This window comes from Phoxinus phoxinus (genome assembly GCF_949152265.1).
Source record: "Phoxinus phoxinus genome assembly, chromosome: 8".
NCBI lineage: Eukaryota > Metazoa > Chordata > Actinopteri > Cypriniformes > Leuciscidae > Phoxinus > Phoxinus phoxinus.
In genome coordinates this window covers 505,804-529,202 of record NC_136883.1, presented here as the reverse complement: position 1 = coordinate 529,202, position 23,399 = coordinate 505,804, and the positions used below count along the sequence as shown (strand labels likewise).

At 47.8% G+C, this 23,399-nt stretch overlaps 2 protein-coding genes across 9 annotated transcripts in view; both read right to left on the bottom strand.

Moving 5' to 3' along the window:
- Window positions 1–2,554: 2,554 nt before the first annotated feature.
- On the bottom strand, window positions 2,555–4,775 carry LOC307003120 (uncharacterized protein). Its single transcript, XM_079621232.1, has 2 exons — window positions 4,705–4,775; window positions 2,555–3,615 (listed from the first exon to the last, which is right to left on the bottom strand). Exons 1-2 carry the CDS (start codon window positions 4,716–4,718, stop codon window positions 3,225–3,227), a joined length of 405 nt encoding a protein of 134 aa, XP_079477358.1. The 5' UTR covers window positions 4,719–4,775; the 3' UTR covers window positions 2,555–3,224.
- A 2,248-nt stretch (window positions 4,776–7,023) lies between these two features.
- ppfia1 (PTPRF interacting protein alpha 1) overlaps window positions 7,024–23,399 on the bottom strand; it is a 77,750-nt gene continuing 61,374 nt past the window's right edge. For 5 of the 8 annotated variants that reach the window (XM_079621468.1, XM_079621473.1, XM_079621472.1 and 2 more), the window contains 5 exons: window positions 17,917–18,014; window positions 17,634–17,809; window positions 16,570–16,638; window positions 16,342–16,501; window positions 7,030–8,206 (listed from right to left, as the gene is read on the bottom strand). In XM_079621468.1, coding sequence (XP_079477594.1) covers window positions 8,124–8,206; window positions 16,342–16,501; window positions 16,570–16,638; window positions 17,634–17,809; window positions 17,917–18,014 — 586 coding nt within the window. In that variant the 3' untranslated portion in view covers window positions 7,030–8,123. Of the gene's footprint in view, window positions 8,207–15,415; window positions 15,481–16,341; window positions 16,502–16,569; window positions 16,639–17,633; window positions 17,810–17,916; window positions 18,015–23,399 lie in introns of all 8 variants that reach the window. The other 3 variants (XM_079621471.1, XM_079621474.1, XM_079621475.1) reach the window with 1 other exon arrangement.

Here is a 23,399-nt window from a genome sequence, read left to right as displayed (position 1 = left end):
ATCTCAGTTTATCTCCACTTCATCTCAGTTCATCTCAGTTTATCTCAGTTTATCTCCACTTCATCTCAGTTCATCTCAGTTAATCTCAGTTCATCTCACTTCATCTCAGTTAATCTCCAATTCATCTCAGTTCATCTCCAGAACATCTCAGTTCATCTCCACTTCATCTCAGTTCATCTCAGTTCATCTCCACTTCATCTCCAGTTCATCTCAGTTCATCTCACTTCATCTCAGTTCATCTCAGTTCATCTCCACTTCATCTCAGTTCATCTCCAGAACATCTCAGTTCATCTCCACTTCATCTCAGTTCATCTCCAGAACATCTCAGTTCATCTCAGTTCATCTCCAGAACATCTCAGTTCATCTCCAGAACATCTCAGTTCATCTCCAGAACATCTCAGTTCATCTCAGTTCATCTCCAGAACATCTGTTCATCTCCACTTCATCTCAGTTCATCTCAGTTCATCTCAGTTCATCTCCAGTTCATCTCAGTTAATCTCAGTTCATCTCACTTCATCTCCAGTTCATCTCAGTTCATCTCCACTTCATCTCAGTTCATCTCAGTTCATCTCCAGAACATCTCAGTTCATCTCCAGAACATCTCAGTTCATCTCCAGAACATCTCAGTTCATCTCCACTTCATCTCAGTTCATCTCAGTTCATCTCCAGAACATCTCAGTTCATCTCCAGAACATCTCAGTTCATCTCCAGAACATCTCAGTTCATCTCCACTTCATCTCAGTTCATCTCAGTTCATCTCCAGAACATCTCAGTTCATCTCAGTTCATCTCCACTTCATCTCAGTTCATCTCAGTTCATCTCCAGAACATCTCAGTTCATCTCCAGACATCTCAGTTCATCTCAGTTCATCTCAGTTCATCTCCAGAACATCTCAGTTTATCTCAGTTCATCTCCAAAACATCTCAGTTCATCTCAGTTCATCTCCAGAACATCTGTTCATCTCCACTTCATCTCAGTTCATCTCAGTTCATCTCCAGTTCATCTCAGTTAATCTCAGTTCATCTCAGTTCATCTCCACTTCATCTCAGTTCAGCTCAGTTCATCTCAGTTCATCTCCAGAACATCTCAGTTTATCTCAGTTCATCTCCAGAACATCTCAGTTCATCTCAGTTCATCTCCAGAACATCTGTTCATCTCCACTTCATCTCAGTTCATCTCAGTTCATCTCAGTTCATCTCAGTTCATCTCCAGAACATCTCAGTTCATCTCCAGAACATCTCAGTTCATCTTCACTTCATCTCAGTTCATCTCCAGAACATCTCAGTTCATCTCAGTTCATCTCCAGAACATCTGTTCATCTCCAGTTCATCTCAGTTCATCTCAGTTCATCTCAGTTCATCTCCAGAACATCTCAGTTCATCTCCAGACATCTCAGTTCATCTCAGTTCATCTCCACTTCATCTCAGTTCATCTCAGTTCATCTCCAGAACATCTCAGTTCATCTCCAGACATCTCAGTTCATCTCAGTTCATCTCCAGTTCATCTCAGTTCATCTCCAGTTCATCTCAGTTCATCTCAGTTCATCTCAGTTCATCTCCAGTTCATCTCAGTTCATCTCCAGTTCATCTCAGCTAATCTCCACTTCATCTCAGTTCATCTCAGACATAATGTCTGTATTCAACTGCTACTGAATGTGTGCATTTTAATGTGGTTTTAAACGATTGAAGTGTAAGAAGATGCGCTCGCCTCTCATGTAGAGCTGGTGTCTTTAGTTACAACCAATCAGCCTCATAAACACGGCTATGAGGAACTTGCATACGGTCTAAACAAAAATATCTAATACTAATATATATTTCAAACATTATTAAAAGTCAACTAAACAGTCAGTAATCAAATAAGAACAAAAAAATAAGCAAATTAGCAAACGCACAAATAAATACAACCGTTCAAGACATAAAATATAGTCAAATGAAAAATAAAGCCACTCTTTAAATAAAATATAGATGAATCCTTATTTATAGATGTATAGATGATATAAATGAAGCATATTTTCTCTCGTGGATCCAGTCGCTTAAAAGAAGAAGCAAAGATTTATGCAAACCTTCGTGAACTAAGACAGACTGAGACGATCTGACAGAATCTGCTCAAGCTGAAGCCACAGCGTTTATTGATCATAATTTTGAATCTGGAAGACAATGGACAAAATCAAGACTTCTGATAAAGATTGATATCTTAGAGATGAAAGGAGCAAAGCGAAAGTGAAGACGATCTGATGTTCTGCAGTTCACAGTAAAATACATCTTTAAAATGTCTCTTTACTTTTGTGCAATTCAATGAAAAATGCTGGGACTGGAATCAGCAGAATCTCTTCAGATATTAGAATTTACCAAAACCGGTTTAGACGTGGACCTTCAGGAAATAATGTTTCCGCATAAACCACATTGTACAAATATATAAATCACATCTCTTAAAAGACTCGGATCATCATGAGATCAGGATTATGAAATCGGTCAGTGCAAAAGTGATGACCATGCACTCGGTCTAAAATTACGTTTAATTTTTCCAACCTTTTTCAAATAAAACGATTTTCTTAACGTTACCCACTTTCATTTAAATGCTTAAAAGGAGATGGAGACTGTATAGAAATTAGCCAATTTGATTAAACAAAGCAAATTAAAGGATATTTAAACTGATGTCCATGGTTTAGTGTCCCACTCTCTCTGATTACACAAAGTATGTTTTTGTGTAAACATACTCTTGGTTTGTAAACAAACAAATGTTTGGTTTACATATTTAATCCAACCGTATCATATCCACGCAAAGCACGACAGACACAATACGTGCTAGAGATCGTGTTGATATTTAAATTACACAAAGTTTAAATGACATTTTAGGCATATAGTTAGTTTACAGCAGTTTCAGAATATGAGGGAAAACGGTCAATATACAAATATAAATCTTGCAGAAACAGTTCAACAGAAGGAAAGGGACTAATAGATTTCAAAATATTCTTTATTCCAAAATAATTTCCCACATACGGAGTAGTGTCAGCATCTGACTGACCACACACACACACACACACACACACACACACACACACACTAACCCTAACCCTAACCCACACTAAGCATGAGGACTCACACATGCTTTATTAGTGACAGTTCATCAGTTCGCAGACTGTAAACCTGGAGGTCATGGCAGTCCGTTTCAATAAAATCGTAAAGTATTAATACAAGCCGTCATGCGCGCGACATTTGCTCGTGTCACCCGCTCAATAACAGCATGACGGTGCTGACGGTGCTGCCGGTGACCGCTACCCGCTCCCGGAGACGGTTCCCCTGTGAACGCGCTTCATTGCACAGGTCGCGAGCGCAGCACGTGTAGCGGATCTGATACTCGATGCCCATGAGAGTGTGTGTGTGGTTGGACCCGCACAGATCCGGGGACGCGCAGCCCTGGCCGGCGAGCACGAGCACCGGACCGTATAGACGCCAGCCGCTGAAGCAGCGCTCGCGCGGCGCGCACTCGGTGGTGATGTTCCTGCAGCGGCCGCCTCTGGCCTGTAGGGGGCAGTAATGACACACCAGGACCCCGCTGCAGCAAACACACAAACACACACACACCACACACAGGAGAGTCTGGAAGAAGCCGGACCTGGACGGGACACACACAGAACATGTTCAATAGATGCTTTAGTGCATTACAATACAATTAGTGAAGAATGAGAAAGGACACTGGGTGGATTTGCAACACTGTCATTTTAAACAGAGGTGGACAGTAACAAAGTACATTTACTTGAGTACTGTACTTAACTTGAGTATTATTATTTTCTGGAAACTTTTTACTTTACGGACAGACGTTGGATTTTAGTTGGAAATGAAAGTCGAGTTGACGTCAGAACTCGACCGATGTTGGTTTATGACGTCAACCTGATTTTCATTTTCAACCACAATACTTCAATCTGGCGTTGATTCTGACATCGACCTGACTTTCATTTTCAAAGTTGGGTTTGGTTTTCTAAATGTGAATCTTGGCATTGTTTTTGAGCACACTAGCTGCTAGATAACAGTAAGGATAACATTTAAGCCAAAAATCTTTAAATAGGCAGTATTGGAGTGATCAGATATTTGGGTGTCCGAAACCATCATTGAGTGATTTATTCAATCTCACATTCAGTCCCACTGGAACTACTGTGTTCTAGAAATAAATGTGATATTCAGAGGCATAAGGTACTGGAATTATGACATAGGCCTACAACAATGTAACAATAATAAAACAATGGGAAAGTTGCGCTCCTCTTTTCTCTCCTATAATGACGTATATCAAGTAAAACGGCTTTTCAAACAAGAACACATGTGGGCGGGGCTTGATTGTGTCTGTGGGGAATTATTGGATGGTTGTGATTTGCTATTGGCTGATCTCATGTGAGTGACAGGTTGCCCCGCCCTCGTCAGAGAAGGGAAGATATGCTGCTGTTATGACTCAAGATTATGAACACAATAATGATGTGCACCGATTAGAATAAACACTGCAATATTCCATAAAAACAAGTCCACTTGGATCACGTGGGGACTTTAGGTACAGTGCTGACACACACTTGAGGACAAACACATTTACTGGGATAAAAACACATCATTCATGGATTGAATTACAGAGTTTTACAGTTATTCGCGGAATCTTAATACCGCAGGAAGTGACTCAGCATGAAGAGGATGGCGGTAAACTGGAGAAGGTGGAGGTTACCTGTGTGTGTCCATCGCTGCTGCGGATCTGAGGAACACCTGCAGCTTCTCCGGGGTTATTAGTCATGAGTTTAATTAATCATCCGGGAAACAGGTGCAGGGACTTGACCAGCAGAAAGGTTCTATTTTATGGCCTTCACCTTTGCCTTCATGTTCATGTTCTTCATCTGATGATGTGTTAGTTCATCTGATGATGTGTTAGTTCATCTGATGATGTGTTAGTTTATCTGATGATGTGTTAGTTCATCTGATGATGTGTTAGTTCATCTGATTATGTGTTAGTTTATCTGATGATGTGTTAGTTCATCTGATGATGTGTTAGTTTATCTGATGATGTGTTAGTTCATCTGATGATGTGTTAGTTCATCTGATTATGTGTTAGTTTATCTGATTATGTGTTAGTTTATCTGATGATGTGTTAGTTCATCTGATGATGTGTTAGTTCATCTGATGATGTGTTAGTTCATCTGATGATGTGTTAGTTTATCTGATTATGTGTTAGTTTATCTGATTATGTGTTAGTTCATCTGATTATGTGTTAGTTTATCTGATTATGTGTTAGTTTATCTGATTATGTGTTAGTTTATCTGATTATGTGTTAGTTCATCTGATGATGTGTTAGTTCATCTGATTATGTGTTAGTTCATCTGATGTTGTGTATTAATTCATCTGATGATGTGTTAGTTCATCTGATGATGTGTTAGTTTATCTGATTATGTGTTAGTTTATCTGATGATGTGTTAGTTCATCTGATGATGTGTTAGTTTATCTGATGATGTGTTAGTTCATCTGATGATGTGTTAGTTTATCTGATGATGTGTTAGTTCATCTGATGATGTGTTAGTTCATCTGATTATGTGTTAGTTTATCTGATTATGTGTTAGTTCATCTGATTATGTGTTAGTTCATCTGATTATGTGTTAGTTCATCTGATTATGTGTTAGTTCATCTGATGATGTGTTAGTTCATTTTATGAATTTATAGGCTGTCAGTGGAACAGAAGTTGGTCATAATCGAGTTAAAGCGTGTTTGGATCTGGATCTCCTCATCAGAAACCAGTCCATCTGAGGCTGCGGCTAATCTGGGGAATAATGCATTCATTTGTGTACAGTCTATGATTCAGAGTGAAACAAATCGCCGATCATCTCCGAACACTCGACTCGTTCACATCTAAACACACACACACACACACACACACACACACAGAAGTCGAGGCACGAGCGGATTGGTCTCGAGCTGTTTGGCTGTGGCAAATGTCGGAATAATGTAAACAGGAAGTGTGTTATAACCATAGACATTATATAAACGGGTTATAACTTCTGCATATGAACTGATCTTGATGAAACTTCAGCAGTGTGTTCGCTGGAGAGGCCGATCACATGGAGGCGGTTATTGGGAGTCAAAGTTATAGCGCCACCAGCTGGCAGCAGGAAGTGTGTCACTTTCAAAATGCTTTAAAAACACCCTCTAATTTTTACCTGATTTGCTTCAAACTTCGTCAGAATGACGTGGAGACACCGCAGGTGTAGAGCTGTGAAAGGATTTGTGATAGCCTATCTTGAATAGGCCTACTTTAATCAAATTATTTTTGACTCTTATCATGCTTCCACACACACACACACACACACACACACACACACACACACACACACACACACACACGGGCATGGAGAGGGAGCTCTGTAGCGCCACCCTTGGACAAAAGTGGAGGGTTAGATTTACCTACAGTCACCAAACTCATGTAGCCTAGGCTATATATTGTTCTCATCGAGACGGACACATTTCTCATTTACAGTCATTCGCTCTCAGACAAACAGGAAGTCAGATATTTTTGTCTGAATGTGTAAATTTTAATCAAAGGGCTTCATACGCTTCACACCAAACTTTCTCAACATGATGCCAATATATTACATGCTTAATTGATAACCAATTGACTTGACCGGTGTTGGCATGCGCAGCGGAGGAATACAATTAATGACAAAAAGGGAAACTGGGTTAGGTTATCTAGGTTAGGGTTATACACTTGGATATATATTTAGACATTATCAAGAGCACTTTCAGTCATGACAGTCGTGACTCGACACACAGCTTCACATTAGGGTCAATTTAACTACTGGTGTTTGAACACCGCTAGCAGAGATTCAGTATAACATATACTACTACTGTAAACTAAATGTTACTAATATTCATTTAGCGGAGGCTTTTTTACACTGCATGTATAGAATGATAGTTCGAGAATGAGCATTACATGAACCAGTGGGCAGAAATGGATAAAACAAGACTTCGGAGAGCAAGCAAGAAAAGATTCAGGAAAAATCATCTGTTCATAAAGACTTATTTTTATTGGCAGTGGAAAATAAGTTTCAGTATTTTATTGAAATGAAAGAAATAAATAATACTGTGATAAAAATAGTTCATAAGTACTTGGGACTGTACATTATTTCTATTACAGGACCAGGAGATTTATTTAAATAAAGGACAATAAAAAGATAGTAACATGACTTTAATTGTACACAAGTGACTAAGAACGTAAAATTACAAAATCAAGAAGACTGGGATATGATTCCAGCCTCTGCCTTTGATATCATCCAAACATGACAATTCCTACATAAAGGCGGAAACATACGATATCAAAAAGAGTCGCAGAAAACAGGAGGAGTGGCTACAGATGTAAGGCTCGATTACAGTGGAGAGAGAGAGAGAGACAGAGAGAGAGAGAGGGGAGAGGGGGGGGGGAGACAGAGAGAGAGACAGAGAGAGAGAGGGGGGGGGGGGGGAGAGGGGGGGGGGAGAGGCCACTGGAGGATTGGTCCGTCTGAGAAACACACACACTCTCTTACTTACACACACTCAATCGTACACACACACACACACACACGTAATGCAGCACAAAGGGAATGGATAAACAGTGACTTTCAGCCAAAAAGATGCTAGAGAATCCTGGCATCAGTATCTCATCTATAGAAAGATGTTTTCAAAATAGCCCTCATAATTATTACAAAGTATGGCTTATCCAAGGGTCAGATTTTGGTATCAGGATATAAAACACGACCCGACCCCGAGATTCACACAATGCCATTGACACGGGCCGCTTTCTCAGAATCAACAGGAGACAAAAGAAGATTAAGAGTTTAGATCAAACACACAAAGTACTTTTAGCTGGAAGATTAAAAACAAAATCAATAAGAAGCTGATACGATAAAAATACTCATATAGAATGATAAAAATGAGATTATGCCTACAAACATAAATGTACATACTCTGGACTCGTGATATATAAATTACATCTAGAAGAGTTGAACTGGATTAGGACGCGTGAATTAAAAGGTGACGAGATAAAATCAAGCAGAAGTTGATATGAAACACTGAGTTAGAGACTGGAGGAATAAATAGAAGTGTAAACCCGCGGCACTCGTGGGATCATGGGTCTGCAACCGGGAGAATCCCAAAGGAATGATGTGGAACTCCAGCCTGACGGGGATCGTGCTGTTCAGCTGCGCCACCTGAGGGAGCAACGACATCATCAACGACATCATCATCATCATCAACGACATCATCATCAACGACATCATCATCAACGACATCATCATCATCATCAACGACATCATCATCATCATCAACGACATCATCATCATCATCAACGACATCATCATCATCATCAACGACATCATCATCATCATCAACGACATCATCATCATCATCAACGACATCATCATCATCGTCGTCACTTCAAATAAAGATTGTATCGATTACATTGTTACACCAGTAGGTGGCGACAAGTGACTGTTAAAAACATTGAGTTCTGCATATAACTACGGTTCCCAGGAGGAGGGAAACTCGGCACAACACACGACTGTGGGATATCGCGCTCTAGCGCCCTCTGCTGAAGACAGCTTTATTCACGCCTGATAGGCCAATGATGAATGACGAGGTGGGCGGGGCTCCGCCATAGACATGCAGTCGTAAGCGTCATTCCCTGGGTTCAGTCCAGCTCTTCAACGGGCCTCCGACTGCGCGGGCCCAGAGCTGATGCTCCTCGTTTCCCTGCTTCTGGGAACAGTTTATATGCATAACTCAACACTACCCTTCAGTCGTTCAACTCGGGACAACACACGACTGTGGGACATATATTCACACCCGCCAAGTCGCTGAACTAAACGTAAGGGACCAGAACCACCACATAACCCTTTTTCAAGTGACCATCGCCGCAGTGACCATCACCTCGGTGACCATCACCTCAGTGACCATCGCCACAGTGACCATCACCTCGGTGACCATCGCCGCAGTGACCATCACCTCGGTGACCATCACCTCGGTGACCATCGCCACAGTGACCATCACCTCGGTGACCATCGCCACAGTGACCATCACCTCGGTGACCATCACCTCGGTGACCATCACCACGGTGACCATCACCTCGGTGACCATCGCCACAGTGACCATCACCTCGGTGACCATCGCCACAGTGACCATCACCTCGGTGACCATCGCCACAGTGACCATCACCTCGGTGACCATCGCCACAGTGACCATCACCTTGGTGACCATCGCCTCGGTGACCATCGCCGCAGTGACCATCACCTCGGTGACCATCGCCACAGTGACCATCACCTCGGTGACCATCGCCGCAGTGACCATCACCTCAGTGACATCTAGCCGATACACCGGACAAACCTGCGCAGTGACGCCTGACTGGCATCCGCACGTAAATCTTAAACCAAGCCCATGATATTTCCTTGCCCTAGCGTGCACACACACTCCGTATCTGCTGTAGACAGCTTTCTACAATCCAGTGTGAAAGACATCGCTTAGATAGCTTCTCACGGGCCGAGTTGGAACACATGGCAAAAGGCTGGTCAGACGGGCGTTTAGCTGCATCTGCCCAGTGTCCCTGCGTATAAGACCCGCACACGCACAAAGCAAGTCTCCTGTCGAGATGTTACGGGCAGCTCGAACGAGAGCGCACTCCCGACATGACATATGCGACGCCACCAAACGCACATTGGGTGAAAACGATGCAGCAATTGAAGATTACCAACGACAGGGCAGCATCCTTATATTCAAGGATTCCAGAGGCTCAAACGGAGGACAACACAGCCTCCAGATCTAGCATCAGCTCATGATGGCACGATTACATTTTGTAACGAGCCTAAAATCGCAATCTTAAAGCCCAAAGTATTCTTCGGCTATCCGTGTTACGCACACCGTCTGCATGATGTCATCTGCGTCAGGAGGGTCTACGGTGCACGTACAACAGAGTATGAGTGACGTGCTCGCTTGGAACAAATATCACCAGCAAGTGCGTTCACCGAACGTGTCTTTCCGCGCTCACGGCCGCCAGTAGTACTATACTTTGAAAGGCTCGCACACTCAACTGTGCACAAGATGCAGCTGAATAACAAAGTTCCCTAGCAAGTGCGCACGCAGAACACGTCTTTCTGTCCTGATGGCTAAAGGAGCAAACCCTGAAAGGCTCGCGCTCCTGCGTGAGATGGAGCGGAGCGCTGGAGTTCCACGACTGTCCGCGTGATGTGATCATCACCATCAGGAGAGCCACCCGTGTGCAGCCCAATGTCTGTGACCCACAACAGCGCATGAGCGAGTGACGTGAACGAAGAATTTATATAGCGCGTTTCCTATGTACTGCCGTAAAGCGCTTCATGATCGTGTCAGGGGTCTCTCCTAGTGTGCAGCATCCACTGAGATGCGGCGGGAGCCCCAGTCAAATAGGAGAAGGCGCACTGGAAAACCAAACACACTAGATAGTGCACATTCGCAGAAAATGTCCTTCCACCCACGCGGCCTCACACTCTCAACTGTAAGCGAGACAAAGAGATAGAAATGTAGTATACCGGGCCGAAGATTAAAGGATAATTCCGGTATTTAACACCTTGAGTCTATATTGTAGTTTGTTTTGGATGAACAAGAGTGGTGGACAAAATTTTTTTGACAATGGTTCCTCTCTCGAGTTTTTGACTATAATAGAATTGGCCATGGACCCATTTAACATTGGAGTCAATGGGCATGTCCGAAAATGTAATTAAAACAGCCAATAATGTTCGTTTACAAAACTGTTTTATTTTTTTTATTTATTTATTTTTTTGACAGGGACATTGCACAACAAATGTGTTGCACAGACCAGAAATAGCTACAAGCTAATTTTCATCTGTAGTCCCTGGACAGAGGCAAAGTGACAGCAGGTTAATACAGTGGACAATGAGCATTCCCACTGATGAGTCCATTCACAATACAAAATACAAATAAAACACCTGCAAACGGATCATCTCAACAAACAAATAATTGCAATACCAGCAATATTTACAACTATTTACAGTTCCCTTTTAAATTTACCTTCTTACATTTTTAACAAAACCCCAATTAACCAGTTTTGTGCTAATGATCACAAATCTGACCGTCTTTCAACCACTTCTTCAGGTTAAGTTTAAACTGTTGCAAGGTGCTACTCTCTCGCATAGTTAACGGCAACGAGTTCCACATCCCTGCCGCTTTCACAGAGAAGCAATTCTGTCCAAAAGTAGAGGACCTAAAGTAGGGGTGGGCGATATGGCAAAAATATCATATCACGATTTTTTTCAGGAAAATCACGATTCACGATTTTATCACGATTCCTTTTCATGTTGGTTTTTCTATTTTGCAAGTGACTGAGCATCACAGCCAAACTAATGTCCCTATTTTAAAAACAAAGCCTTAGGTAACAAAATATAAAATAAAAAAGAATTGCAGACATTTAGGCCAAAGTGGCAAAGATAAAAAATATTTGTCATTGTCTTTGTTATTAAAAATTAAGAACAAAGATACACATACACAACTTAATATACTAATATACTTAAATTAAATAAACACAGTGCTTTATTTTTTCAGCTACAGGTGTATTTAACAGCATTGAAGAAAGTAATTAAATGAACAAATATGAAAATAAAACACAACATCGACTTCACTGTATAACTTTTACATTGATTCTTATTAAAGCGACTATTAAAGCTCTCAGTCAAGAGTGAGTGAGTTGCTCTTTGTATTTTGTTGTTTTATTAACAGGGATAGTTCTCCCAAAAATTTAAATTCTCTCAAGCCGCTTTAAACCCGAATAAGTCTCCCTCTTCTGTTGAAAATAAAAGTTATTTGGAAGAATGTGGGTAACCAAACAGTTGATGTACCCCAGTGACTTCCATAATAGTTTTTTCCTACTATGGTAATCAATGGGGACCAGCAACCGCCCGGTTAGCCACACTCCTCAAAATATCTTCTTTTGTGTTCAGCACAAGAAAGACATTAATACAGGTTTGGAACAACATTAGAAAGTGAGTAAATAATGACAGAATTTTTATTTTTGGGTAACTGTCCCTTTAAGGACAAGCGGCAGCATGTTTACTATTAGGGCTACTGTCACTTTAAGATCTGCGCGCAACGAGTCTACACGCATTTGACAAGCAGATTTTTTCTTCATTTTTTCTATTGTTCTTTCACTTTAGACATAACCAACTTTGTTTATGTACACCTTGTGTGTATTTGACAGTATTAGCGCAATAAGACTCGAAAGATAACTTAGTTCAGTAACGGGCGCTGTTATACAGGCTTTTAGTGCATGTGTGCGCGTCGGGTGTATTGCGCTCAGAAAAGCGCCCGTTAGAACAGCGCATCAGCAGCGAATTACATGTTTAACCGGCAAGGCTTTAAAGCACATGCAAATAATTATTTTTTATGAACTACAGTGTCCCGTTCCTCTGCATTTCACGTGGATATACGTCGCGCTGTACAGTATGTTGAGACGGAGGCGCCAGAAATGCAAACTGATAAAATGGACGATCCTACGATATTTCTTCAAAAGCAGATCGTGGAGACATTTTAATCGTCCACGATCAAAAATCGTAATATCGCACACCCCTAACCTAAAGTTGACATAACAGTCTCTGTTAAACTCACCGAGTGGTTAGTGGTGTTCGTTGATGATTATAAACAATATATCGTCGCAATATATGATTCCAATCCGTTTATTTTGCTATAGTGGAACTATTTTTTCAGACACTTCACAACCGTGTAACTTCCGCTCAATATTTGAATCTGAAGCGTTAGCACACTCCCGACCACTTGATGGCGATAACCGATGTTTATGTCTCGCGGGACACTCACGGTCACAGTCGAGTTCAACTTCATATTGCACTGGTCAGTGGTCACGTCTTTCAATATTTTCAAGGTTTTGTTTGTTTATTTGGCTTACTCTCCCGGAGCACAGTTGCTCTGCTCGCTAGCCTTATGAGAAACGGAAGCGAGCAAAAAGACGACATCGACCAAATGTAAACAGCCCCCTTTCCGTTTCCGGTAGCGCATTTATATTAACCAGCACTCAGTCCTTCAACAGAATTCAATGGGATTTTACAAAATGACGAATAAAACACGACAGAAACTGTATTTCTCAACACTTTTTGTTTCTGGAACATCAACTAACATCACTAACCACTCGGTGAGTTGCACAGTTTTGTAAACGAACATTATTGGCTGTTTTAATGACATTTTAATGACATTTTCGGACATGGCCATTGACTCCAATGTTAAATGGGTCCATGGCCAATTCTATTATAGTCAAAAACTCGAGAGAGGAACCATTGTCAAAAAATTTTTGTCCACCACTCTTGTTCATCCAAAACTAACTACAATATAGACTCAAGGTGTTAAATACCGGAATTATCCTTTAATGTGCTCAGGACAAGCCACAGCGGTCGGCCAGTAAAGTTCCAGCGTGGATTGGGAGTGACTTTGCTTCGGAGAAGAAGTCAGTATCAATCGGGCACTGATACGGCAATACAGGTCTCCGTCTGCAGCAAGCTTTAAATACTCGCTCCTTCAATGCAATGCAATTCACTGCAAAATGCAAGCGCTCCGTTTTGTAGCTTCAATCCGATTCTCCGTCCCTCAACAGGTCGGCCCCTAGAGACTGTGCTGGCGAGGGTGCCGGATCTGGGTCCCTGCATAGGGAAGACACCGCAGTGTCCTTAACAGCAGCAACAGGACGCTTCTGTTGACGGACCCTTGAACAGTGACGGACCCTTCGGCGTACACCAGAGTCCTGGGCCATACATGCGACAGGGCACTGACCCTCAGCGGGGCTCCGGCCCATGATCAGGTGATCAGCGGTGGCCTGTGTTTCCTGCACACGTGAAAATATCCTAACCTAACCGATCCCAGATCTGCGTCACTATTCAACTGTGCACAGGCCACTCCAGGGGAGGCCGGCGGTCTGCCGGATCAAGAGCACTCACAGCAGGGACAGTGAGGGAGTGAGGGAGAACCCCCCGCCTGCTAATATACCACCGCTGTCGGACTTTCCTTCTGAACAACACGTGTGTCCTGTTGGGCCGAGTGTTTCATGATCAGGACAGCCAGAGGAACCTCGTCGTGAACACTACACGACACTCCTCGCCTCACGATCTGCCAACTCTCCCTGGCCTCCAGAAACTGTGATCGCCGCACCTGGATTAGACCCGAGACAGGAGCGGGCTGTGATTGGCCACTGCCCCGCCGCTCGTGTGCGCACCGATAGCGCTGCCGGGAGAGCACCGCACACATGGGCTCGGAGAGACTCCAAACACACCGCGTGAGTTACGCTTATCCTAATAAACACCCGCATAACTTATGTTCAGATATTTCTCATGAAAAAGTGTATTAGCCATTTGTTAGTTGTGCTAAACTCAAGCTAAAAACGTCTATTTTATGCCTTTTCCTTAAACAAGAGTAACCATCGTGGGCTTTCTGGAGAATGTGGCATGTTTGAGAAGAACCGCTTTCTCTTTCTGCCTTAGTTTCTACAAGAATCACCACTGTGGGCTTTTCTTGAGAAAATGATTCAAAATAAAAATCTCAAATATTCAAATTAATTAAATAGATTGCAGTAATTAACATGTTGTCAGATCCTCTAGTATATCACGTTATATTGTGCTGTGCAGAAAGCAAATGCGGAGGTTTCCGGGCCACAAAAGCAACAACATTCATTAGTGATGTCAACTTTATTCAAATGAGCACCAACGAGACCAATGAGAGCTAACATGTGCAGACTTTATAATAATAAAAAGAGTTCCAGTTACTAGGGATGAAGTCTGAGAAGTCCGAGGGGTTTGTGAACCACCACAGGCCACAGCATAACCTCTCTCAAGACCCAGACAGGTAGTAAAGACATCGGTAGTATAGTCCATGTGACTACAGTGGTTCAACCTTAAATGTTATAAAGCAACGAAAATACTTTTTGTGCGCAAAAAAACAAACAAAAAATATCAACTTTATTTAACGATTCCTTAACCTCCACGTCAGTCTGCTAATCTGCTAAACCGTGCCGTGCGTCCGGGTCCAGAACGCGGCTCACGGACTGCTTCCACGCCGTCGGGGACTTTGCTCATCTATAAGTACGGGATCATGTACATCCGCCTCTCAGATTTCATTTTACTCTTTTATTTCTCATATATTTCATTACTCTGGAGAGTTCAAAGACGTTGCTGCCTATGGCTGGTTCAGAAACCTCTTGGATTTCATTTCAGTCAAAGTATCTTCATCTGTGCTCCGAAGATGAACGAAGGTCGTACTGGTTTGGAAGGACATTCCGACATAAACGCTGAATCTAAAGTCTCGGCGGTGTTGTGCACACTGGTGACACAGACGTTGGCAGTGATACGGTCGTCATGCTCAGATCAGTGATGAAGGCTCACCTGGTTAGATCAGCAGGAGTATGTTCTGACCGCGGCCGAGTCCAGACGCTGAACGCCACTCACACCTGCAGCGCCACACACACGCATTAGTCACACACACACACACACACACACGCCAGCATGTTAAACGCACACAAGCGCTGACACAAGCTACACACACGTCCAGTGTTGGGGAAAGATACTTTGAAAAGTAATGCATTACAATATTGCGTTACATTACTTTTGAGTTACTGCTTCTCACCTGGGCTGGGCTTGCTTTTTTTTCTTTTCTTTTTTTATAACAATAAATGTTAAGGCCCTTTCACACCAAAAGTGAAGTGAATAAGCCTCAGGATGAAGGACATGCATATTTACTCCTGTACAGTAGAGGGCGCCGCTCAAGCAAACCTTTCAGCAATTGTGGAGTAAAGAACAACAGGATACAGGAGTTCAACACTCTTATTTATAAATCTAAGGTAATTTTTGCTTATTAGTATGGTTGAATTAGATCATTGAAGGTCAGCAGCAAAGACATTGGTTAATAAAGTGAGAATAAATACATTATGTATATTTGTGTAATTTAAAATAGTTAATTATAAAAGTTTTGCGTAAAATTCTGAGATTGCATTTGACTGTTTTTATTCATGTATTTTGTGCAAGTGAGATGCGTGTTCACATTTGGTCTAGAACTACAATAACCATAATTTTTCCACAGCGAACACACACACACACACACTTTATTTCTCTCGACATGAGGACAGGAGAGCTGTCAGTCAATAAATGTGAAAAAGTAACTTAGATATTTTGTTGTGAATTTTAAAAGTAATGCATTACTTTACTAGTTACTTGCAAAGTAATTGATTGCGTAACTGGAGTTACTTGGAAAGCGTTCCACACAACACTGCACACGTGTGGCCGCTAACAGGCGGAGTCGCTCGCTCACGTACCGTCCAGCTGCGGTTTCTTGGCCATCAGAGCGGAGTCGCCGGCGCTCACCCGGAAGCTAGCCGGCAGCGTGTCCGAGGCGCTCACGCTCATCCCGCGCACGTCTTTGGGCCGGAACTTCTTCCTCCAGGACGGCGCGCGCCGGAAGTTCTTGTCGTCGTCCTGCGGAGGAACAGCTGTGATGTGAAGCGCTCAGACCTGACAGGGTTAGACTGAAGAACCGGACTCACCTCGTCCATCCTGCGCTCGGTGCCGGCGCCGATCAGGTGACCGTACTCCAGCTCCAGCAGCGCCCGCGCCTGCGGGGACACGGCACAGTCAGCCGACAACACATCCAACGCAACCAGCCAAACATTCTACTTCTATGTGCACAGAAATCAAACACAGCTCTTCAAATGAAATCTGATGGGATTTCGGGATCGGGTAGGACCAAATATGGAAGAAGAATTCTGGAATGGGTTAGAAATGCAATAAAACTAACATTTGCCAAATACTACATTTGGGTTCGTACGGATACTGTAAAATGAAGTTCTAGGACTTTCAAGGACTACAATGAGAGATCTCACTTATAAAACAATAGCTTTATTATCTTTCAAATAAAAATTAAATAAAATAAAATTGGACAAATAAAATGCCGCACATGCAGTGACCTTAGTAACTATGACAGATATTCAAACTGATTTTTTTCCTTCCATTAATATTTGATTGGCCTGAAGAATGAAAGCTGTATGGTATACTTGGATATTTATGAGCAATATCACGCTCATAGCCATGCAAAATGGCTCTATATCTACATCATATGGGCTGCAGCGTTTATTTTGTGTGAAAAGTTTGTTTTATCGATAAAAATACACACTAATTTCAGATTTTTCTTTCAATAATTCAAGCACTTTTCAAGTAACTTTTCATAAATATGGATGTTTTCCAGGACTTAAATTTCAAAAAGTCGAATTCTAGTAATTCACGCGCTTTAAGCACCCGGTACGACCTCTGTACAATGTCTGCATCATATACTCTATATACATATTTACATTTTGCACCTAATTTAAGCATTAGTACAAGACTATCTCTGCAGGTTATCGTGTCCGACTCTAAACGCAGAAGGAACGGTGCGTGTCTGACCTGTGACCTCTAACCTGTGTCTGACCTCTGTCTGACCTGTGTCTGACCTCTGTGACCTGTCTCTGACATCTGACCTCTGTCTGACCTGTCTCTGACATCTGACCTGTGTCTGACCTGTGTCTGACCTCTGTGACCGGTCTCTGATCTCTGTGACCGGTCTCTGACCTCTGACCTGTGTGCATTGCGTGGGGATCTGCAGAAGCAGAGCCAAGGCGTTGTGGTCGAAGGACTCGTCCAGGGCGATGAGCGCTCCATGAACACCGCTCTCCAGAAGATTGCTGGCGTAATCCTTCAACCCGATGGCCTGAACCCAGCTGACCACGCGCTCGTTCGACCACACCAGCACATCTGCGCACACACACACACACACACACACAGACAGACAGACACACGTTAAAGAACACAACACGACCACACAGAGGTGAAAATAAAGGAGAAAACCAGCAAGCGCTCACCTTTGACTTCAACCTGTGACTCCTCACGCCTTCGCTCGAGGTCTTTCCGGTCATAGTTCAGTCGTCTCAAACACATTACACCGGACTGAAAACTGTTCCTACAGAGAGAGAGAGAGAGAGAGAGAGAGAGAGAGAGAGAGAGAGAGAGAGAGCACAAACACACAGTGAAGTGGAATCAGCCCATAAAACACACATGCGATGACGCATGGGTGCGTGTGTGAGGACACATGGGTGCGCGTGTGAGGAGGCATGGGTGCGCGTGTGAGGACGCATGGGTGCGTGTGTGAGGAGGCATGGGTGCGTGTGTGAGGAGGCATGGGTGCGTGTGTGAGGAGGCATGGGTGCGTGTGTGAGGAGGCATGGGTGCGCGTGTGAGGAGGCATGGGTGCGCGTGTGAGGAGGCATGGGTGCGCGTGTGAGGAGGCATGGGTGCGCGTGTGAGGACGCATGGGTGCGCGTGTGAGGAGGCATGGGTGCGTGTGTGAGGACGCATGGGTGCGCGTGTGAGGAGGCATGGGTGCGCGTGTGAGGAGGCATGGGTGCGCGTGTGAGGACGCATGGGTGCGCGTGTGAGGAGGCATGGGTGCGTGTGTGAGGAAGCATGGGTGCGCGTGTGAGGACGCATGGGTGCGCGTGTGAGGAGGCATGGGTGCGCGTGTGAGGACGCATGGGTGCGCGTGTGAGGAGGCATGGGTGCGTGTGTGAGGACGCATGGGTGCGTGTGTGAGGAGGCATGGGTGCGCGTGTGAGGAGGCATGGGTGCGTGTGTGAGGAGGCATGGGTGCGTGTGTGAGGACGCATGGGTGCGCGTGTGAGGAGGCATGGGTGCGCGTGTGAGAAGGCATGGGTGCGTGTGTGAGGACACATGGGTGCGCGTGTGAGGAGGCATGGGTGCGCGTGTGAGAAGGCATGGGTGCGCGTGTGAGGAGGCATGGGTGCGCGTGTGAGGAGGCATGGGTGCGTGTGTGAGGAGGCATGGGTGCGTGTGTGAGGAGGCATGGGTGCGTGTGTGAGGAGGCATGGGTGCGCGTGTGAGGAGGCATGGGTGCGCGTGTGAGGACGCATGGGTGCGTGTGTGAGGAGGCATGGGTGCGTGTGTGAGGCGGCATGGGTGCGCGTGGGAGGAGGCATGGGTGCGTGTGTGAGGACGCATGGGTGCGCGTGTGAGGAGGCATGGGTGCGCGTGTGAGGAGGCATGGGTGCGCGTGTGAGGACGCATGGGTGCGCGTGTGAGGAGGCATGGGTGCGCGTGTGAGGAGGCATGGGTGCCTGTGTGAGGAGGCATGGGTGCGTGTGTGAGGAGGCATGGGTGCGTGTGTGAGGAGGCATGGGTGCCTGTGTGAGGAGGCATGGGTGCCTGTGTGAGGAGGCATGGGTGCGTGTGTGAGGAGGCATGGGTGCCTGTGTGAGGAGGCATGGGTGCGTGTGTGAGGACGCATGGGTGCGCGTGAGGAGGCATGGGTGCGCGTGTGAGGAGGCATGGGTGCGCGTGTGAGGAGGCATGGGTGCGCGTGTGAGGAGGCATGGGTGCGTGTGTGAGGACGCATGGGTGCGCGTGTGAGGAGGCATGGGTGCGCGTGTGAGGAGGCATGGGTGCGCGTGTGAGGAGGCATGGGTGCGCGTGTGAGGAGGCATGGGTGCGTGTGTGAGGAGGCATGGGTGCGTGTGTGAGGAGGCATGGGTGCGTGTGTGAGGACGCATGGGTGCGCGTGTGAGGAGGCATGGGTGCGCGTGTGAGGAGGCATGGGTGCGCGTGTGAGGACGCATGGGTGCGCGTGTGAGGAGGCATGGGTGCGCGTGTGAGGAGGCATGGGTGCGCGTGTGAGGACGCATGGGTGCGCGTGTGAGGAGGCATGGGTGCGCGTGTGAGGAGGCATGGGTGCGCGTGTGAGGAGGCATGGGTGCGCGTGTGAGGACGCATGGGTGCGCGTGTGAGGACGCATGGGTGCGCGTGTGAGGACGCATGGGTGCGCGTGTGAGGAGGCATGGGTGCGCGTGTGAGGACGCATGGGTGCGCGTGTGAGGAGGCATGGGTGCGCGTGTGAGGAGGCATGGGTGCGCGTGTGAGAAGGCATGGGTGCGTGTGTGAGGAGGCATGGGTGCGTGTGTGAGGAGGCATGGGTGCGTGTGTGAGGAGGCATGGGTGCGTGTGTGAGGAGGCATGGGTGCGTGTGTGAGGAGGCATGGGTGCGTGTGTGAGGAGGCATGGGTGCGTGTGTGAGGAGGCATGGGTGCGTGTGTGAGGAGGCATGGGTGCGTGTGTGAGGAGGCATGGGTGCGTGTGTGAGGACGCATGGGTGCGCGTGTGAGGAGGCATGGGTGCGCGTGTGAGGACGCATGGGTGCGTGTGTGAGGAGGCATGGGTGCGTGTGTGAGGAGGCATGGGTGCGCGTGTGAGGAGGCATGGGTGCGTGTGTGAGGAGGCATGGGTGCGTGTGTGAGGACGCATGGGTGCGTGTGTGAGGACGCATGGGTGCGCGTGTGAGGAGGCATGGGTGCGTGTGTGAGGACGCATGGGTGCGTGTGTGAGGAGGCATGGGTGCGTGTGTGAGGACGCATGGGTGCGCGTGTGAGGAGGCATGGGTGCGTGTGTGAGGAGGCATGGGTGCGTGTGTGAGGACGCATGGGTGCGTGTGTGAGGAAGCATGGGTGCGTGTGTGAGGACGCATGGGTGCGCGTGTGAGGAGGCATGGGTGCGTGTGTGAGGAGGCATGGGTGCGCGTGTGAGGACGCATGGGTGCGCGTGTGAGGACGCATGGGTGCGCGTGTGAGGAGGCATGGGTGTGCGTGTGAGGAGGCATGGGTGCGCGTGTGAGGACGCATGGGTGTGCGTGTGAGGAGGCATGGGTGCGTGTGTGAGGAGGCATGGGTGTGCGTGTGAGGACGCATGGGTGCGTGTGTGAGGAGGCATGGGTGCGTGTGTGAGGACGCATGGGTGCGCGTGTGAGGAGGCATGGGTGCGTGTGTGAGGACGCATGGGTGCGTGTGTGAGGAGGCATGGGTGCGTGTGTGAGGACGCATGGGTGCGCGTGTGAGGAGGCATGGGTGCGTGTGTGAGGAGGCATGGGTGCGTGTGTGAGGACGCATGGGTGCGTGTGTGAGGAAGCATGGGTGCGCGTGTGAGGACGCATGGGTGCGCGTGTGAGGAGGCATGGGTGCGTGTGTGAGGAGGCATGGGTGCGCGTGTGAGGACGCATGGGTGCGCGTGTGAGGACGCATGGGTGCGCGTGTGAGGAGGCATGGGTGCGTGTGTGAGGAGGCATGGGTGCGTGTGTGAGGAGGCATGGGTGCGCGTGTGAGGAGGCATGGGTGCGTGTGTGAGGACGCATGGGTGCGTGTGTGAGGACGCATGGGTGCGCGTGTGAGGACGCATGGGTGCGCGTGTGAGGAGGCATGGGTGTGCGTGTGAGGAGGCATGGGTGCGCGTGTGAGGACGCATGGGTGTGCGTGTGAGGAGGCATGGGTGCGTGTGTGAGGAGGCATGGGTGCGTGTGTGAGGAGGCATGGGTGTGCGTGTGAGGACGCATGGGTGCGTGTGTGAGGAGGCATGGGTGCGTGTGTGAGGAGGCATGGGTGCGTGTGTGAGGAGGCATGGGTGTGCGTGTGAGGACGCATGGATGCGTGTGTGAGGAGGCATGGGTGCGCGTGTGAGGACGCATGGGTGCGTGTGCGAGGAGGCATGGGTGCGTGTGTGAGGAGGCATGGGTGCGTGTGTGAGGAGGCATGGGTGTGCGTGTGAGGACGCATGGGTGCGTGTGTGAGGAGGCATGGGTGCGTGTGTGAGGACGCATGGGTGCGCGTGTGAGGACGCATGGGTGCGCGTGTGAGGAGGCATGGGTGCGCGTGTGAGGAGGCATGGGTGCGCGTGTGAGGAGGCATGGGTGCGCGTGTGAGGACGCATGGGTGCGCGTGTGAGGACGCATGGGTGCGCGTGTGAGGACGCATGGGTGCGCGTGTGAGGAGGCATGGGTGCGCGTGTGAGGACGCATGGGTGCGCGTGTGAGGAGGCATGGGTGCGCGTGTGAGGAGGCATGGGTGCGCGTGTGAGAAGGCATGGGTGCGTGTGTGAGGAGGCATGGGTGCGTGTGTGAGGAGGCATGGGTGCGTGTGTGAGGAGGCATGGGTGCGTGTGTGAGGAGGCATGGGTGCGTGTGTGAGGAGGCATGGGTGCGTGTGTGAGGAGGCATGGGTGCGTGTGTGAGGAGGCATGGGTGCGTGTGTGAGGAGGCATGGGTGCGTGTGTGAGGACGCATGGGTGCGCGTGTGAGGAGGCATGGGTGCGCGTGTGAGGACGCATGGGTGCGTGTGTGAGGAGGCATGGGTGCGTGTGTGAGGAGGCATGGGTGCGCGTGTGAGGAGGCATGGGTGCGTGTGTGAGGAGGCATGGGTGCGTGTGTGAGGACGCATGGGTGCGCGTGTGAGGACGCATGGGTGCGCGTGTGAGGAGGCATGGGTGCGTGTGTGAGGACGCATGGGTGCGTGTGTGAGGAGGCATGGGTGCGTGTGTGAGGACGCATGGGTGCGCGTGTGAGGAGGCATGGGTGCGTGTGTGAGGAGGCATGGGTGCGTGTGTGAGGAGGCATGGGTGCGTGTGTGAGGAGGCATGGGTGCGTGTGTGAGGACGCATGGGTGCGCGTGTGAGGAGGCATGGGTGCGTGTGTGAGGAGGCATGGGTGCGTGTGTGAGGAGGCATGGGTGCGTGTGTGAGGACGCATGGGTGCGCGTGTGAGGAGGCATGGGTGCGTGTGTGAGGAGGCATGGGTGCGTGTGTGAGGAGGCATGGGTGCGTGTGTGAGGAGGCATGGGTGCGTGTGTGAGGAGGCATGGGTGCGTGTGTGAGGACGCATGGGTGCGCGTGTGAGGAGGCATGGGTGCGTGTGTGAGGAGGCATGGGTGCGTGTGTGAGGAGGCATGGGTGCGTGTGTGAGGACGCATGGGTGCGTGTGTGAGGACGCATGGGTGCGTGTGTGAGGAAGCATGGGTGCGTGTGTGAGGACGCATGGGTGCGCGTGTGAGGAGGCATGGGTGCGTGTGTGAGGAGGCATGGGTGCGCGTGTGAGGACGCATGGGTGCGCGTGTGAGGACGCATGGGTGCGCGTGTGAGGAGGCATGGGTGCGCGTGTGAGGACGCATGGGTGTGCGTGTGAGGAGGCATGGGTGCGCGTGTGAGGAGGCATGGGTGCGTGTGTGAGGAGGCATGGGTGCGTGTGTGAGGAGGCATGGGTGCGTGTGTGAGGAGGCATGGGTGCGCGTGTGAGGAGGCATGGGTGCGTGTGTGAGGACGCATGGGTGCGTGTGTGAGGAGGCATGGGTGCGCGTGTGAGGAGGCATGGGTGCGCGTGTGAGGACGCATGGGTGCGTGTGTGAGGAGGCATGGGTGCGCGTGTGAGGAGGCATGGGTGTGCGTGTGAGGAGGCATGGGTGCGTGTGTGAGGAGGCATGGGTGCGTGTGTGAGGAGGCATGGGTGCGTGTGTGAGGAGGC